This window comes from Agelaius tricolor, unplaced genomic scaffold, assembly GCF_023055355.1.
Source record: "Agelaius tricolor isolate 1412-34295 unplaced genomic scaffold, bAgeTri1.0.p SCAF_11, whole genome shotgun sequence".
NCBI classification, from domain to species: Eukaryota; Metazoa; Chordata; class Aves; order Passeriformes; family Icteridae; genus Agelaius; species Agelaius tricolor.
The window spans coordinates 29,734,171-29,751,924 of NW_027269271.1; the positions used below are offsets into that span (position 1 = coordinate 29,734,171).

Below are 17,754 nucleotides of genomic sequence, written 5' to 3' on the forward strand. Positions count from 1 at the left end.
AGCCCAGGACGCGGTCGGGAAGCATCCGGAGCCGGCTCGGTGCGATGCCCTGCGGCGGGAGGGAAGGAGCGGGCAGCGGCAGCCGCTGCAGCGCGGGGCTGCCCGAGCAAGGACAGCGCTGCCGGAGCTCCCATCTCCCATCGCTGCCTGCCCGCAGAACAGGATGGGCCCATGGGTCTGAGGATGGCTCTGGAGCGGGGAATCGCGCAGGGAGCAGCGGCTGGTCCCTCGCCACCCCCCAAAGGCATGTCTGTGCAGCTCAGGGCTTGGAGATCCCTGGGCTCGGATCCCTCCGCTCCGGGAGCGCTGCAGCCGCGGCGTGCTGTCCCTGTCGGGGAGTTTCTGTTTTTTAGAGATTTCGAGATTTGGCTTTTCAAAGGCTCAGCAGAGGCAGGTCGGGGCACATTTGCAGGGAATTGAGCGCCCAGCGCGTGTGCCCTGTGCTGAACCCTTCAGAGAGCCCGGGAGCTGCACATCCTGCCAGAACAGCCTTTGGATGCCAGGGAGGCTCCTGGCGGAGCGGGCTGTGGAGGGCTGGAAGCAGGGCTGGAATTGCGCTCCAGACCTCACCTGGGCAGCGAGGCCTTCCCGGAGCACTTCTGAAGAACCCCCCGGAGCTACAATTGCAGCACAATTGAGCCGCTCTGCCTGCTTTGATTCCAGCTTCAAAGGAGAGCTGGCGAATAATGGATGTTGCAGTTCAGTGGCTGGCTCCGAAATTTGGGGTTAGGAAGGAGGTTGGCGAAGGGAGAGTGTGGGGAAATCTGACTTCAGTTAAAATGGAACTGAAACTTCTTTAGAGAAGCAGAAGCCCGAAGTTTCATTTTTGGTCAGCCTGAAGGACTTTAGTCAATCCAAACTGAAGTGTCTTGATTTTGGTGTCAACTCTTTTTAACTCCTTTAGAAAACAAGTCTCTGATGACAGTTTCAGCTTGAAAAAGTAACAGTTTTGTTTGGCAAGTCTCACAGGGAGCTGTGTGGACATTTGGAGAGAATCTGCACCTTTTTCCAGTCAGACCCTGTTGGCTTGACTTGAACCAATTTTTTTTCAAATAGCTTTTGGCCCCTCCAAAATCTAGGAACCGCTGCTGAGGTCGTTGCTCAGAGTCCAGGAAGTGTCCTTCAGCTGTCCCAAAGCTAAACAGTAGTGACTGCAGCATCCTCTTCCTCACTTCAGGAGCAATTCCAGTGTTAACTGGAGGGTTTAAAGGCACATTGCTGACCTTACCTGTGGCATTGCCTTGCAGCAGTTTGACATCACTTCAGGGTGTAGGGAAAAGCTTTATGGGAAAAGGCCTTGGCCGTGGGGGAACCCCAGAGCCTGGCCCTTGCTGCCTTCAGGCATATTTTGAGCACGAAGTTGCAAAGGCAGCATGGGATGGGACACATTTCTCCTCATTTCCAGCCTGTGGAGCAGGCAGGGAGCAGCCATCTCTGGCTTTTCCTAACAGATCTGTCAATGCTGCTCAACAAATCTTTGTGAAGCGTTCGGGGCTTTTTGGGAGAAAGGAAAAGGATTTTTAACTGAGGGAGCTGACAGGGTTTGGAAAGATAAAATCCCACCTCCTGACAGAGAATTCTTTTTCCCTCCTAGGAGATCTCCAGCCACGAGTCAGCCACCTGTCTCCAGAGTGAACCTGCAAGGTACGTGTGGGATTTGGGGATGGGCTGCCAGGCCAAGGGCACACAGCATTTATTGCCCAGTTCTGCTCACAGCTGCTCTCCTGCCCCCTCCCCGGTGCAGGTCTGAGCTCCTCCTGCAAAACTCACAGGAGAGAGCTACCAGGCTCCAAATATTGTTATTTTAATGGTTTGGTTTGGGGTTTCTGCTGGTGTATTAGCACAGGAGATGAACATGATTTTGGTTTGATAGTCATGGCCACAGTGGCTGCTGTTCTTGTGAGTCCCTGGGAGCGCAGGCCTGGACAAGCCCCAGCCCACGAGCCTTGAACAGGCTCAGGCACAGCTGGGTCTTTTTTTTATTCTGTTGATTTCAGTTTGTCTCCATGTGATCTGTGTACTCAAACCTTTCCTGGGTGAGACTTCCTTGGCTTCCTGCTGGAAGGGGGTGCCAGGGCAAGGTGGGGTGGGCAGCACTGTGAGGGCTGCTCAGGCAGGGGGAAGGACGAGGGTGAGCAGCAGAAGCTGATTAGTTAGGACAGGTTTATTTGCTTTGACACTGGGGTTTAGCCAGGCTGAGGGTCTGTAGAACCCTGCTCAGGATCAGAGCTGGCCCTACTTGCACTAATTCAAAGGTTGCTCCGGAGAGAAGGAGATAAGATTTGGATCAGTGCCCATTTGTAAGGTTTAATCTCAGCCCTTCCAATAATTACATGCTTGGAGGGACTAATAAAGCTTAATTTTCACAGCATGTGAAGCCTGGATAACTATCATTTCCTCTCCTGCTGTGTGTTATTTATTCTCAGGGGACACACAGAGTCCTGGACACTTCCAGGTTAGGTTCCTCCAAACTTGTTAATGGGAGATGGAAACCTCTGATTCAGAAACAAAACTGGACATCACAATCTTAAACCCCTTCCCTTTCTGTCACAGCCAGCAGGAATGCAACTCATCACCTGATATAAGGCTGGGTCTAGCAAAGCTTTGAATTTGTGCCTGTGTGAAAAAAAAAAAAAACCAACCAAAAAACCCATGGAAAATTTCCTAGGCCTTCAATGGATCTGTTTATGTAAGTTAGACAATCCAATAATGAGAAGAGATTGCCCTTCCAGGAATTTTTAGGTTTGTTTTCTTAACACTTTCTGTGGAAAAAATTGCTCTCAACTTTTTAACACTTTGGGCATATTTTTCTACACTATTTCCAATGAGAGCTGTAGGACACTTGGTACTTTTTAGCTGATCCAAGCTTCTAATGCTGGGAATATATGAAAATTCCTTTAGTAATGAAGTGTTCATTAGTAATTCTTAGTAATGAAGACACACAGAACTGTAGAGCAAGTGTTGTGTTACCTTGTAAAGGTTGGATTTGTGGTCCCTCAAGTAAATAGGTTTTTAACCATGAATCTTAGCTGCTTTTAGATGAAATCTTCAAGTAAAATTTTTAAAAATGAGTTGGATCATTGCAGCTGTGATAAATTGTGACACTTTGTAGGTAAGAAGGAGATGCATTTTTGAGATTGATAGGCAATTGTGTGATTTCCTACATAAACCAGACAGCATTGGCATTATTGGTAGAAAATCCTGGGGTTCTTGGCTAAATTCAGGTCACTGCCTTCCTCTGCTTCTTCACAGCCACTGTCACACTGACTTCCTTTCCAAGCAGCAGAAAACAATCACAACCCTTGACTTTCTAAGGAAGTTTCCATTTAATTCAGCAAGAACAGAGATTTGTAAGGAACTTTTTCAGTGTTTGCACCTTTTTTTCCCCTGTTGATGGCTTCTGCTTTGGAAATGATGAACTGAAGGAGAGGTTTTCCTATCAGAACCCTTCCAGTTCTGTGCCAGCGGCTGAGAGGATGCAGAGTGTTCTTCCTGAAGGTTTTGCAGAAGGAAGCAGTCGTGTTTTGATTGGGACCAGGCTGCTTCATATCTCTCTAGATAAAAGACTGTATTTGGAATGGACTGGGTTTAGATTCACGAGATTTGTTGAAGCTTGGAATTTGATTTTAACCCTCCAGTGTCGCCCGTTGATTCACTGCTTTACCACAAGCCACTGACATCACTGTGAGCATCTTGTGGATGTCTCCTTTGATTTGTCATTAATGGGGTGATTTATATCCTGTTCTGAGAAATACAGAACTCAGGGCTTAAAGCAAACGAGGCTGCATTAATAAAATTACCCCGGAGGGAGGCAAATTACATCCAGCATTTGCACTGCAAGGAATACACTGTTTACTCCAGCTGGAATATTCCAGGATTTTCCAAGCAACAACAGCCAAATCTGTTGCTGGTGTTGCATCACTGAGGACCCAGGCCTGTGGTGGAATAAATGAGCTGTGGTGAAATGAGGAAATTCTTTTTTTGCTTTCATTTTCTTTAAGCAGAAAAGCTTTTGGCCGGGTTTTTCCTGGGACAAAGGGCTTTGAAAGGCACTGCTGGTGTCACTGTGTATTTCAGAGCTTTCTTAACCTTGCAAGCACAGCCAGAGAAGGAAGGGCAATATGGATTGAACATCCTGTGTTTTGTCCTTGGTATCAGCTGAAGTAAATCTGGCAGATTTTTCCTGTTATTTTGTTATAACTGCAGCTCACAGGAACGCACAAAATCACTTTTATGAATTAACTGAGAAACCATAACATGGAAATACAAAGCCATAGCAAAAGCCCATCGGTCCTTAATGAGCTGGGCAGGATGATGGGAGTGCTGTGGGGTTCCTGTGGTGTGTGGCATCCCCAGCAGCTGTGCAGGGCCAGGGCTCAGCCAGCTCTGGCTTACAGGAACAATGAGAGACGCGGTGGTGTCACAATGTCCCTGAGGGCTCTTTCTCCTGAGGTTTCTTTCTCCTGTCCCCCTTTGTTTCTGTGAGTGTGGCCTCTGCCACAGTTACTCTGGGTGACCTTTGTGCCACCTTGGGCTCAGGAATCGATCAGAGCCTTCCCTTCGCCCTCCAGCTCTCCCCTCCCCTGGCCCCAGTGAAAGGTCTGCAGTTCCTACCCAATGATTCAACCAATAACACCTTTAACCAGCAGCACGTCTGGCTTTTCCTGCTTGGTTTTGTTCTTTCTTCCATGTTTATTCCCTTCAGTGACCCTTATTCCCTCTGAATTAAATTACCTTTCACAGTCCAAGCCTCTCATTCTTCCACAAATTTGGTACAAACTTTTCCCAAACTGTTTTGCTCCCACACCATCAGTGCTGGGATGGGCAGTGTTTTCCCATTCCTGGTTGATCCACTGCCACATTTAATGTCACCAGTGGTGACAGGAGCAAAGCACAGAGCTGTGGATCAAACAGCACCGACTTTTTCCCCTGACTGTGAGGGATTTGCAGAGACTCTTCTCAAAATCCCCTTGGATACTGTCAGCACTCACTAATGACAGTTCTCCTCACAATTAACGATAGGCAGTTCTCACAATTAATGATAGGCATTCTCCTCACAATTAATTAATGGCACAATATTGCTGATCTGCCGCAGCCCCAGGCTCGTGGGGTGCTGCCCTTTGGGATATGTCACCTGCAGCATTTCAGGGCTCAGGGGATTAAATCTTTGTTCAAATTCCTCTCCGGGGATGGGAGGGAAGGGTCGGTGTTTTTCTTCCTTTTGCCTTAGCTCTGCTTTCCTGTACCTCGGCACGTTTGCCTGCTCCTCTCACATGCCTTTACACGACCTCCAAACTCGTACTCTTTCATTTTTCCTGTGGGTGTAGGACGTACACAGACTCGTGCACGAACCTTTGTGTAAAGCATAAACAAAGACTGGATAATGCTCGTGCTGCTGACAGCCCCAAGTTTTCGTAGGAGCCAGGGAGCCTTGTGCATCCAAGTGAGCTCTGGGTTACGAATATCTCTGTATCCCGAATAATTAGCACGGAGCTGCTGCTCTTGCGCCATCCTGCTCTGCTTGGCACGGGCAGAATGGCTCTGGGCACACACGGGGCAGTGGATTCGCTTTGAAATTCTGTTTCTTTGCCGGGAGTTTGGCTGAAGATTTGACCTTTTGATTTGGAGAGCGACTGTAAAAGTCAAATGTCTGTGGTGCTTTGGGCTTTTACAGGAGTGCAGAGGAACCACGAGTTCCTGAGCAGCTGAGCCCCAGTCACTGCCTGCATGCACAATGGAGGCTTGTGAGCACCTACAGATAACATTTTTAAAGGATGCGGCGCAGGCACGATGCAGCTCATTCAGAAACGAACCAGAAATCAGGTAGATAATGAGCTTAATGACGCGCCTGAACGCGGCTGCTGAGCGCCGAGGCCATTCTTGCCGCTCGTCAGCTTCAAAGAGCGTTTCAAGGCGAATTTCCCAGCGGCGCTGAGGCGGCTCCGGCCATCCCGGGGCCATCCCGGGGCTCTTCCCGGCTCTCCGGGGGGAGTTCGTTCCTGCCGCGAGTCCGTTCCGCGTGTTGCGCCCGCCTGCCTCGAACACACCCCCCGAAAGTTGGACTCATGCATCTTAGTAAGTATTTCAGTTATGCTATTGACGTCAATGCAGTCATTAAATAGATTGCCGGCCCTCCCAGCAGCAAACCTGTGCCAAAGAGCTAGAGGCAGACACATTTTAAAAGAAGAACATCAGGTTTGCTTTTAGCATTTGGAGAGAATAAGGGAAAAGTTTCTTCTGAAGTCACCCTTTGCAATAAGGGTGGTTTTTTGCTTCATTTTCTAAGGCTCATTTTGGGTGAGGATAATTGCTGTGTTTTATTGAACGCACGTTTGTTGTGTTGCTGTATGCATAAACAGCTCCAAACGAGACTAAAAAGTCATTTTTTTGCTCGGCTCTGCCTGACAAGTGACACTTGTTTCAGGTCCCCTGGCTAGATTTATTTGTGTATCAAGTGACAGGAGGCATTCAGGCAAACCTGCTTAGCCTTTGACTCCCGAAATTCTGCCAGGATTGATTTCATGACATCTATATAAGAAAATAGCCTTCATTTCTCCTCGGCAGGCTCTGAAGACACACAAGCTAATCATGACTCCATAGCAACGGATAAAAACTGTTTTCCCCTCCGCCCCACCTGTGGATGTCACATGAAGATGCTCCACGTGCTGCTGCCATCAGGAGCCTGTCACTCCCCGGGGCCAGCTGCCTCCTGCAGCCCCGGGTGTGCGGGACTCCCTGAGCATTCCCGCTGCCTGCTGCATTCCCGAGCCTGCCCGGGACAGCCATGCAGAGATACCCAGGGATGGAGGCACCTCTGCTCCCTTTTTCCCATCGGGAGTGGCTCTGGACAGGCTCCCGAGGGGCTCATGGTGCCTTGGAGTGGCTACCTGAAACAGAAGCTAGAGGAAATTAGAGAATAAAAGCAGGTATTTAATGGAGGCCTTCATTCAATGGGCACACCTTGGGCAGTCAAAAGCCTCGCAGGGCTACACCCAAGATGGGCTGGGCGATGGTCACCAGTTTTTCACACTTTTATAAGTTTGGTCCATTTACATATCGGGGTTAATCCTCCACTTACAGCTTCAGCTAATGAAGTCATTTGCTCTCAGTTTGCTCCCCACAGTTCACTGTTGTTTACAGTGAATCTCACGGGGACCTCTCAGGCCCTGAGACAGTGAGGTGCCCTCGAGTTTCAGGCCTGGAGAGGAATGGTTCTGGCTGAATAAAATGGGGGAACAGCAGCTGATAGGCTGTGGAGCTTTAGAGTGCTAAAGCGGCACCGGATCTGAAAAATATTTTGTTTTAAAAAGCTAAAAATATAAACCCCATGAAAGCCAAATCCTGAGGCATTAGTGGGAGCTGAGCCCTGAGGACACACGTAGATGGCATCCTCAGGCAGCCAGGGAGCAGCAGCTCTGCCTTGCCAGGAGGAGCAGGGCTGCTCTAGCAGCAGCAGCAATGAGTTCTGGAGGGGTCACAGAGCCAAACCTCTGCGGTTTTGGTCAGGTTGGCATTTCACTGATGAGCCCACCACACTCAGCTAGGCAGGATAAACCATCGATCCAGCCGGGTTATCAAAGGCCTTTATCTGATGGGTGCCTTCGTTCCGAGTGACCCAGGCAGATGCAGCCCCGCGGTGGCGGGGAAGGGACCTCGGGGTGGCACGGTCCCACTGTGTCCCTGGCTGGCTCTGCTCTTTAGGGCCAGGTCAGGTCCCGCTGTGTCCCTCTCTAGCTCTGCTCTTTGGGGCCAGGTCAGGTCCCGCTGTGTCCCTGTCCGGCTCTGCTCTTTGGGGCCAGGTCAGGTCCCGCTGTGTCCCTCTCTAGCTCTGCTCTTTGGGGCCAGGTCAGGTCCCGCTGTGTCCCTCTCTAGCTCTGCTCTTTGGGGCCAGGTCAGGTCCCGCTGTGTCCTTTGTCCAGCTCTGCTCTTTGGGGCCAGGTCAGGTCCCGCTGTGTCCCTGTCCAGCTCTGCTCTTTGGGGCCAGGTCAGGTCCCGTTCCCAGCTCCTGCCCCGCTGCATTGCGCAAGGGCCCTGCGGAGACAATTGGGCTCTGCCATCGCTGATATCAGCGCTGATAAAATCTGTGTCTCCTTTGTTTGCTGCACACAACCATCAGGGCTGCTGGGGGAGGTTTTGACAGCGCACTCCTCGGCACCCTGAATCAGTTCCAGATGAGAATGAGAGCCGTGTCCTGGATCAGAGGGAAAAACAGCCCAAACCAAACAAAACCACCCAAACCAAACCTCTGGCAGGCCGGGTTATTTTTTTAGGTCGCAGGGCACAGAGTGTGCGTGCCTCGGGGATGAACATTGTCCCGTGGTTGAGTCCTTTCCGCTTCCATGTCACAGCCTTGCCAGGCACTGGGAGCTGCAGTGGCCTCCCCAAAGCCCCGGCGGCAGCTCGGCCCCACAGCTCTGGGGAAGCTTCTCAGTGCAGAGCGTTCTGTCCTGGACATGCCATGGGAGAAGCTGCATCCAGAATCCCTGTGGAGACATTCCCAGGGGAATGCTCTGCTCAAATCCCACAGCCAGCCCCAAAGGCCAAACCTTGGTCCTTCTGCAGGACCTGATTCCCAGTGCAAGTTGCTTTCTTCTTGTGTTTTAAAGAGTGTTTCGAACACTGTGTTCTGATTCTCAGCAGCCAAATCCTTTGGTCGGTAGTCGGGCAGGAATTCCCAAATATTTTTTTTATATTTATTAGTCTTGGTGGGAGCAGGGGTTGATTACAGGTTGGAGTGGAATATAGAGAGGGGAAAGGGCTGTTCCTGAAGGACAGAATTGGACTTTCCTGTCCTCTGCAGGGACAGTCTGCTCACCAGACTTAACTCTACAATTACAAAGATTAAAACTTTCAGAGCTTTAAAAATCAAAAGAGGAAGCAAAAGGTTGCTCTGGAACTTTTCCCTCTATTCCATATGGAATTGCATCCATTCTGATTCACGCTCAGCAGTTGCCAAACAGTGACACTGAATAAAGAACATATTGATCGTTTCGATGTTCAAATCACCCAGAAATGTTCTGCTTTTATCACCAGTTTCATCTCCTGATGCACTAAAAATGATTTCTGTAGCCGAGCAAGGTGTGCTAATGAATGTAACCATCATTGTGCAAGCGGGGAGGAATGTTACACTAAGAGTTAATGAAACATTTCATTGTAATATTTGCTCCAAGAAGTGCCTGTAAATGACAGCCTTAAGGATGCTATAATTGCAATCCCTTTTTTGACAGAAAGGAAATGGCTGCTAATTATTTATGGTTATTAATCAAACCTGTCAGTTTATTCAAAGTTCACTGAGTTCACTGTAAATATGTATGATTACCAACATTTAAATGTTTTAAGCAGTAGCCTTTAAAAACTATTTACATACACCTCTCCCTGTGGGATATGTTCTCACATCCAAAGGTAGCATTGATTGGCTTTGCCGTGCGTTGGAGCTCAGAATCATTTTAGGAATTCAGAATTAAAAAAACCCCTCCAAAGTCCTGCAGGGTGTTGATTTGACAATTAATATCTTTTGATTTTGTAATCAGGACTGTGCCTCTGGAGGTGACAAACATGAGCCAGGAGCAGGATCTGACCCAAGGTTTGCTGGGATCCAAGATCATTATTCAGTGCTAAGGAACTCCATGGTTAAATTGAATTTTAAAGGGACTGTGCATTTTAATGTAGCTCTTCCAGTATAAATATCCTGCTGTCAGAAATCTCCCTTTCCAGGAGCAAATTAATCATCTGTGCATGCTAAACTCCTCCACCACACCTTCACACTCTTCAAAAGCTTTCTGAAGCAGACTTTTTCCCTGGACCTCAAAGGCTCCAGGTTCCAAGCACTTGGAGAGAGGCTCTGGCTGCAGCTTGCCAGGGCCCCTGGAGCATATTCCAGACACCCCAATGTTTCCATTCCAAGTGGGCCCAGTCCAGTCAGACCTTTCGTGCCTCAAGCCTGTGTTTAGGGAGGTTTGTCAGGCTTAGCACTTCATACCAAAATGCTTCTGAAATGTCACATTTTACAAGCAATGTCTTTTTCTTTAAATACCAGATATTAGGCTGACAAAAGCAGGAGTTGATCAGAGCAATCTTTGTGTTCTCTGAAAAAACCAGGGGAGAGTTCTGGGAAGTGGAAAAGCCAGCCTGTTTTCCTGAGCCTCTTCCCTCCCTCCCCGCCTCATTCCTTGTACAGATTTTACAAGAAGTGACCCAAAATCGTGTCCCTGCTGTAGCTGACTCGAGAACAGGACGTTTGGATCCATGCTGGGAGCATTTGTGCTGGTCTGGGACAGCCCAAGAGGATGTGGGATAACGTCTGTTCTGTGGGGATTGTCACTGAGCACAGCGTGGGGCCAGTCCTGCTAAGAGAATTCCAAGAATAAACACACACAAGTGCAGGGTTTGTTGGAAATGGACTTTGCTGGCATCTGACAGCTGTGAAATGCTTTCCTCCCTTTTCTTCCCAAAGATCCTCTTGAAGAAGAGAACTCCAGGGAGAAGTTTCCAGTTGAACTGGAGTGTTTCTGGTTTAGGCTTCATAGGACAGGATCCCCACCTGGCTCCTCTTCAAATGCTGCTGGGCCCCCACCTGAATTCCAGCTCCTTGGGGAGGGTATTTCCCAAATTTCCTGTTGCAGCTTCCTGGGTTTCAGCTCTACTGCACACAACTTTTCAATATTTCCCTCCCCTTCCAGTGGGATCATCCCGTGCAGGTAAAAGCCAAAAAGCTGCTCCTCACCCTCTCTAGGTCAGGAAGGAGGGACCCAGGCAGAGATGCTGCTCACACCACATTTTCCAGCAGCAGCTGCTCCCTCTTTTGTGACACTTCCAAATGTGGCTCTGAGTGCTGCTAGAACAGCTCCTGGTGCACATTGCCTCGAGTGGGGAGTCACGTGGGGAAATCAGCCTGAAATTCAGCAAAACTCTGGGAATTGTGCTGAATTTCCTGCACAGAATTCCTGACAGTGTGAGTGACAGCACAGAGACCCTGGCCAAGCCTGACACCAGGTGCCTCTTATGCTGCTAAATGTAAGAAATTCTGGAAAATGCCTTGGAGTATAAAACTTAGAGCAGGAAAAGTAAGCCCTGGAATAATCCCCAGCAGGCTGAGCCATAGCTGACCTTCAGTGAGGAACATTTCCATTTCCATGTCCATTCAATCTGATATTTAAACTGGAATTGTTACTAAGAGGTGCTTTTAGTGCTGACATTTTGATTTCTTTGAACTCAGATTGAGGTGCTTAAATCACTGTATTTTGAGGGCTTTAATCAAATGGTTTTTGAGAGTGAAAGGCTGTCCTCAGGTCTGCCAGCTGCAGCCATTTGGGGAGTGGTTACACTTTCAAGTCTGCCTGTCATTACTGGGTCACGTTTGTCCCCATCTGCCACTTCCAGGCATCTCTGTGGAGTAAAAAACCTGATTTGGGTCAGGACTGACCCCAGGTTTAAGGAATGTTGTCATACAGGACTCAGAATTAAATAATCCAGATCTAGAAAAAAAACCTCACAAATAAATTAATATCTGGTTTTCTATAATATCAAATTCTGATTATGGATAACCAGGGAGTGAATCTGATGTTGTTTCCCTGGTAATTTCAGGGGAAATGTGGTGCCATGTCCCAAACACACCTTTTAAAGAGCCAGGGTGTGCTGGCCTCAGCTCCCAGGTGGAGATGAGCACGTGCAGGGTTTAATATGGAACATTAAAAGCTGTCAAAACAAATGATGCTGCTCTGTAGGCTCCTGCCATCTCCCTCTTCCTCCCCACCCCGTTCCCCGTGGGACTCACTCCGTGATTTTCAGCACATTATTCCAAAAGTTCTACGTGCACTTGGGGAAACAGAGAGGCCAGTGAGTCACGAGCTGTGCAGGAGGGAGATGAATACCCAGGATTAGCACGGGGAAGTTTCAGCTCTGCTCTCAGCCACTGAGGAGTTTGAGTCTGGGGCTTGAGGCTCACCCCAGAATCAGAGTTATGGTGTGGGGATGGACAAAACCTGGGTGTTTTGGGGAGCCAGCACCCAGCTGACATGTGAAATATCCTGAGTTTTTAAAAGCTGGAGGATTGTGGATTAGGAAATGGAGGTTATCCAGGTTCTGTGTGCTGGTTCTGCTCCCCAGGCTCGCGCCGTGTCCCACGCTGCAATCGCAGATCCGCCGATAGCGCTGACTCACGGCTTCACTTCGCATCCCAATTGCTCCAAACGGGCATTTTTTGCAACATTCTGCATTCTTGGGTGACTCTGCTCCCTGCAGATATCCCTGGATTTCAGCTGGGGGATGACAGTCCCAGGCATTTTGGTGAGAGGCAAACCAAGGGCACCAAGTTCAGCTGAGGTGAATTGACGGGGTTGACGTTTCCCCTTGGGTACATAAAATACCTATTGGAGGAAAACAGATTAAAATTCCAAACTAAAGCAGGTTTTTAAGCTGGCATCCTAAAGGATAATGCTTTCAAGTAATTACATTTAGCCATGAAAAAAACACCATTTCGTTATATTTTATAATTAATATCATGGAAATGCTCATTCAGAATATAAGGGGTGACTTTGTGACCTGTCTTTCCATGGCTCGAGCAAGGCATGGGGACACAAAGGGTGCTGTGTGTCATAAAGAATTCCTATGGATTATGGCTGGGATGCTTCCTGAAACCACATTCTTAACTTTCATATTGAGAAACATCAGGAAATTAAATTGAGAGGAAATAGAGGCAAATTTAGTCTTAAATTGTGACCTTTGAACCTTCCCAGGAGCCAAGGAACCTGATTTAAGCAGGTCTAACATTTAACCAGTGGCCTGTTCTGCGTGGCTCAGGTGACGTGGGCAGCCTTGCTCTACTCCTTGTTTATAACATTTCTGAATAACTTTCCCCATGAAGAGCTAAAGATTATTAATAAACTTTGTCTTTGCATCCAATGCCAGTGGCCAAGTGGAGCTTTTCAGGTAGATCCAGGATTGTGCTTTGAACTTCCAGGATTCTTCCCTGAGGTTCCTCCTCCTTTTCCTACTCCAGCATTTATTTCACCACAAAAGACTTTCACTCTTGACAGACTCTTTAGACCAGAAGTTTTATTATGTCCAGGTTAAAACCTGATTTAATGGCTCCAGATGGGTCTGGGGATGAAAGCAGCACCTGGATTTGGGGGCAGATCCAAGCGAGGACCTTTCTGCCCGTGGTTTGCCAAATTCTTGTGAAACGGTGACACAGAGCACAGTTAATCCTGTGCATCTCTCAGACTCTGAGGTTGTTTTTTCCTCTGGTTGAGCTGAGATCGTTGCTGTGTGGTCTGGCTGGGGAGTTCCTTCCGTGCCGTGGGCCTCTTGTGAAAGTCAGCTCGAGGTTTCAGAGGAGGAGGTTTTGGGGCGCCTGCAGGGGTGCAGGAGGTGTTTGTGCACAGATGCGAGGATGGAGGGAGTTTGGGACGGGGAGAGCCTGGGGGCTGGCCCAAGCAGGGCCCCTCTCCAGCACAGCCAGCTCCCGGTAGGAATCCTGGGCCCGGCTGTGGCTGAGCCAGCTCCAGAACCGGAAGCCGTCCAGCCACAACAGCCCAGGATGGTGCCCCACCTAATTAAGGCTGTTGAAAGGCAGGGCTAATTAGTTTAGGTGGAGCACCTCGTTAGCACAAGGATGTTGCTTCCAGGATCCAAGTTGGTTTCCCCGCACGTGTGAGCTCCCCAGCGCTCTCCCACATGTAGCAAGTGAGATAATGCAGTGCCCAGGTAAATCCTAGGTGGGTACCGAGGTCGTTGCATCATCATATCCTGAGTTTTCCAGGGCTTTCTCACACTCCTGCACTCACGTGTGCTTGAAGAAAACACTTCTGCTCACACAGTAAGATGTGCTTGCTGTGACCCAGCCTGGCCTCATTTAGTTAGAGAAACAGAATCACAGTGTGATTTGCAGGAAATCGGGATTGGATTTGAAATCCTCAGGCTCAGCTCTGGGGCTGGGTGGAGGCTTCCCTCCCATCCAAACCAATGGGCATCTCCATCCCAGCCTGCAGCTCCCTGGGCTCTTCTCACTGCTCTTTGAGGACCGTGGGGAGCAAAGCTGTGACAGAGCTTCACTTAATGTAAAAATGCATCGTGACCTTGGAAATTCTGTCTTCAATGTGTTCAAAGTGTGTTACATTCCCTGTGAAATAATTCCCAATGTTCTCCTTGCAGCTCCCTCCCTTGATGCACCGTCCACCTCCTGCACTCTCTGTTAGACCCTGAGTTGGAGAATTCCTCTCTTGCTTCCTGTTTCTCCTCCTGTCTTGTGATTAAGGCAAGAATCCCCCGGGCAAGGAGGAATCGACGTGGTCAGTGAAAGGATAATGTGCCAAACGCTGAGATAAAGTTGGAACTGAGGAATCTTTCATTCATTCAACAGGCCAAGATTAGATTCCGCCTCTCTTGCCATTTCTGCTTCTCCCTCTCGGAGGACCGAGGAATTCCTACTATGCAGGCAAATCCCGTTCCCAGATTCCCCAGTGATAGCGCTGCTAAGTGACATCTGACAGGATGCTTCCTGCATTTTGTTACTTCCATTTGGCACCATAAAAGCACTGTCACTTACCCCTCTGATTTGTGGCACCTCGGCTGCATTGTTCCCTGCGGGGGGAAGGACACTGGGAAACGGGATTGCCCTGTGGTAAAACCATCCCACCCTACAGGAGATGCTATCTCCTGAAATCCCTCCTCAGAATGTCTCCAGTTTTCCTTCCTCGTTAGCATTTCAGATTAAACCTTTAGGCTTATCTCCACATCAGAAATTACCTCTCTGGGAAGCTTCATCAACTTCTATCAGCCACCTTTAGGTGTTCTTGGTGTTCACGCCTCGTTTTTGCAGCTCATTGTCATGAGAAAGGTGCAGTGGAGCTGGGCTTTGGGAATCTGGAGCTTTCATCTCTTCCTGCAGCATCTTCAAAGCTGAGCTTTGCAGGGCTGACGTACAATCGGACTCATTAAAACACATAAAATGGATATAAAAGTGCTTTTTGGGTTTAATTCAGGAGCAAGAATTTATTAGCTGCTGCTTTCCAAGAGTTCCCAATGCTCTGTTGGAGATGTTAGTGTTGTTTGTTGTGTGGGAATGATGATTCCTGGTGAAACATCTTCTGTCATGCCCATCGAAGCTCAGCTCCTTCACTCCCAGCAACATTTGGGATCTTGGAAAGACAATACTTGAGTGGCCACATCTTTGTCTTTTTCAGTTTGTTTTTAAGGTATCTGTGGGGCTATCCCAGGGTCTCTCTGAAAAACTACAGTGTCTCCTCCATCAGTTCAGAGTTTCTGGTTTTGGATCCAGCTGCTGGCTTATCCCAGTGCTTTTCCCAGCTCCTGTTTTCTCTTCCATGTCATCCTCCTCTGCCAGAAGCAGCATCCCCATCCTCTCCTGGAGGGTGTGATGCTGTTGGCACTGCCCTGCTGCCCACCCCAGGGCCCCTGGCTGATGGCCCTGAAGGGCTGGCTCCAATGGGAAGCACCATTCCCACCAGGCCTGGCCAAACCCAGGGGCTTCTCCAGCTCTGGAGATAACGAACCCCAGTCATGGGCTGTGCACTAATTGCAATCCTGGCTCCTCTAACAGTCAGTGGCCCGTGCTGGTGGCCTCGGTGACCCGATTCTCATGACCTGGGTGGTGATCCACCACCCCAACCAGTGCTGGTGGGTACAGTCAGGACTCTGCAGGTTTGTCCAGTTCTGCCCTAACCGGCTTCCTCTGGCTTGGCTCCCGCTCCAGGCTGACCTCTGGGATCAGCTCCCTGGAAATGCTTCATTTCTGCTCCCAAACAGCATGGGGGCCCCGTGGCTGAGGTCCTGCTGCTCACCCCAGCGTGGGTCACAGCAACTGGGATCAAACTGGGACTGGCCAGCACCAGGGCTCTGCACGAGCTCCTCTGTTTGCTGCCCAGGCCTTCCAGTCCTGCTTGCCCTCAAGACTGTCATTGTCATAAGATTCATTTCATCCCACTTCAGCCACCTAAAAATTATAGACCAGTCTTAAGTGATGGCTGCTTTTTGAAGAAAAGCTCGGGAGCAAACCATCCTGTTGTGCAGGAAGATCAGGAATTCCAGTGGAGGGCAACTCGGTGAAGCAAGGAGCTTCTCAGAGAGTCAAAATGCAAGAAAGGAGCAGGCAAAGAGTGAGAAACACTGGGAAGAAGGGAGGCATGGAAAACTTGGGGCATGACCAAAGGCTGATGGAGCTGTGAGTGGTGAGGGGACCCCAGTGGGGGTATGGAGCAGGGAAAGAAAATACAGGAAAAAGTGTTGATCCATAGGTGAAACAGCCTAATGGTAATGGTACAGGAAAGACCAAAATAGTCAGCATTTTTTTGTCTCAGTCTTCATCCCCCAGCCTGCCTGGGAAGATAAGGGATGGAGGACAAGGAGGGAGCAGCCAGTTGGGGACAGCCCAGAGGAGGTGGCGGTGTCCAGGCCCACATCATTGGACAGGGATCAGGCTGGAAAAGCTGTGAGGTCAACGTGAGTCGCCCATGAAAACTGTGGTGCTTAGGAAGGTGATAACAGGGAAAAGGTGCATCTTTGAGAAGGGTGGAGCAGATTAGGGGAACTGTGAACTGCTCAGACTCTTCCCATCAGTGAGAGGTCACTGACGGTTTCCTCTGGAGTCTATTTCCAAACACATGAAAGACGAGAAAGAAGACTGGGAATGGTGGATGCAGACTTGCCAAAGCAAGTTGTGTTGGAAAGGCCCCACCTCCTCCTCCAAGGGCTGGAGGGTGGCCTGGCCCTGGGGACAAGGAGGGCCGTGGGTGGGTGTGCAGGGAGCCCTTGGGCACCATTTCCCACAGCATTCCCACATGGCAGCTGCTGGCAGGGCTGGGGATGGCAGGACACCAGGCTGCCAGGCTGGGGTGAAGGCTGCTGGTGGCTGATGACAGGGGGGCTGTGGGGTGTCCAACAGGGCCCTGCAGCTGCTGGTGCTGCTGCTCAGCTGGGATGGTCCCACTGTGGGTGGGAGGTGACCTCTGGGGGTCCCTTCCTGTGCCTGGGGCAGAGGGGAGCAGTGAGCAGAGAGTGGCAGCACCTCCGGAGGGTGATTCAGCCCATCCCAGGGTACTGAGAATAGACCAGGATCACCCCTTGGAGCTCCCAGCCACTTTCCACTGCAGTGCAGGGAGCTTAGGTGATTAACTGGGGCTGGCTAAAGATAGCCCAGCTGGGCCCCCAGGCAGTGGCAGTGACATTTCTGCAGGCTCAGGGTCCTGCTCGGGTTACCCGCAGCTGGCCCAGGGCTCAGGGCTCAGGGCTGTTGACTCAGAAACATCACTGCTACTATGGCACTGAGGGGCTGCCGGCTCTGCTGCCCCTCTGGCCCAGCCGAGCCACACTGCAGCAATGCCTCCCCTCGCTGGGAGCCTCTGCTTCCCAGCTGGGCCTTCTTCCTTCTTGGGATGCTGCAGCCCTTTGGTTTTGTGGCATTCCCTGCAGACAGGAGGTTCTCCCTGCTCCTTTTCATTCCCCGTGCTGACAGAAGCTTGGGCTTCTTCCTTCTTGCAACCATTTTTGTGGCATTCCCTGCAACCAGGAGGTTTTCCCTTCTCCTTTTCATTCCCTGTGCCTTGTCTTGGTGAGACATCTCCTCCTGCTTCCCAGAATCTTCCAGTTTGAACCTGGATGTGTCCTGGATGTTCTTGGCGAGTGCTGTTTAATCACTGCCATGACGTCTTCAGCAGCTCTGGAGCCGTTTTTCTTGGGGCTGAGTTTTCCCAGCAGCTGGAATGGTGTGTCCCAGAAAGGACCTGTCTTTAATTAGGG

General features: G+C 49.8%; 1 protein-coding gene across 3 annotated transcripts in view; it reads left to right on the top strand.

Annotated features, from left to right (window-relative positions):
- The window catches only part of PDE4B (phosphodiesterase 4B), a 179,501-nt gene that overhangs the window by 124,410 nt on the left and 37,337 nt on the right, over window positions 1-17,754 (top strand). For all 3 annotated transcript variants that reach the window (XM_071436931.1, XM_071436932.1, XM_071436933.1), the window contains one exon: window positions 1,595-1,644. In XM_071436931.1, coding sequence (XP_071293032.1) covers window positions 1,595-1,644 — 50 coding nt within the window. The remainder of the gene's footprint in view (window positions 1-1,594; window positions 1,645-17,754) is intronic.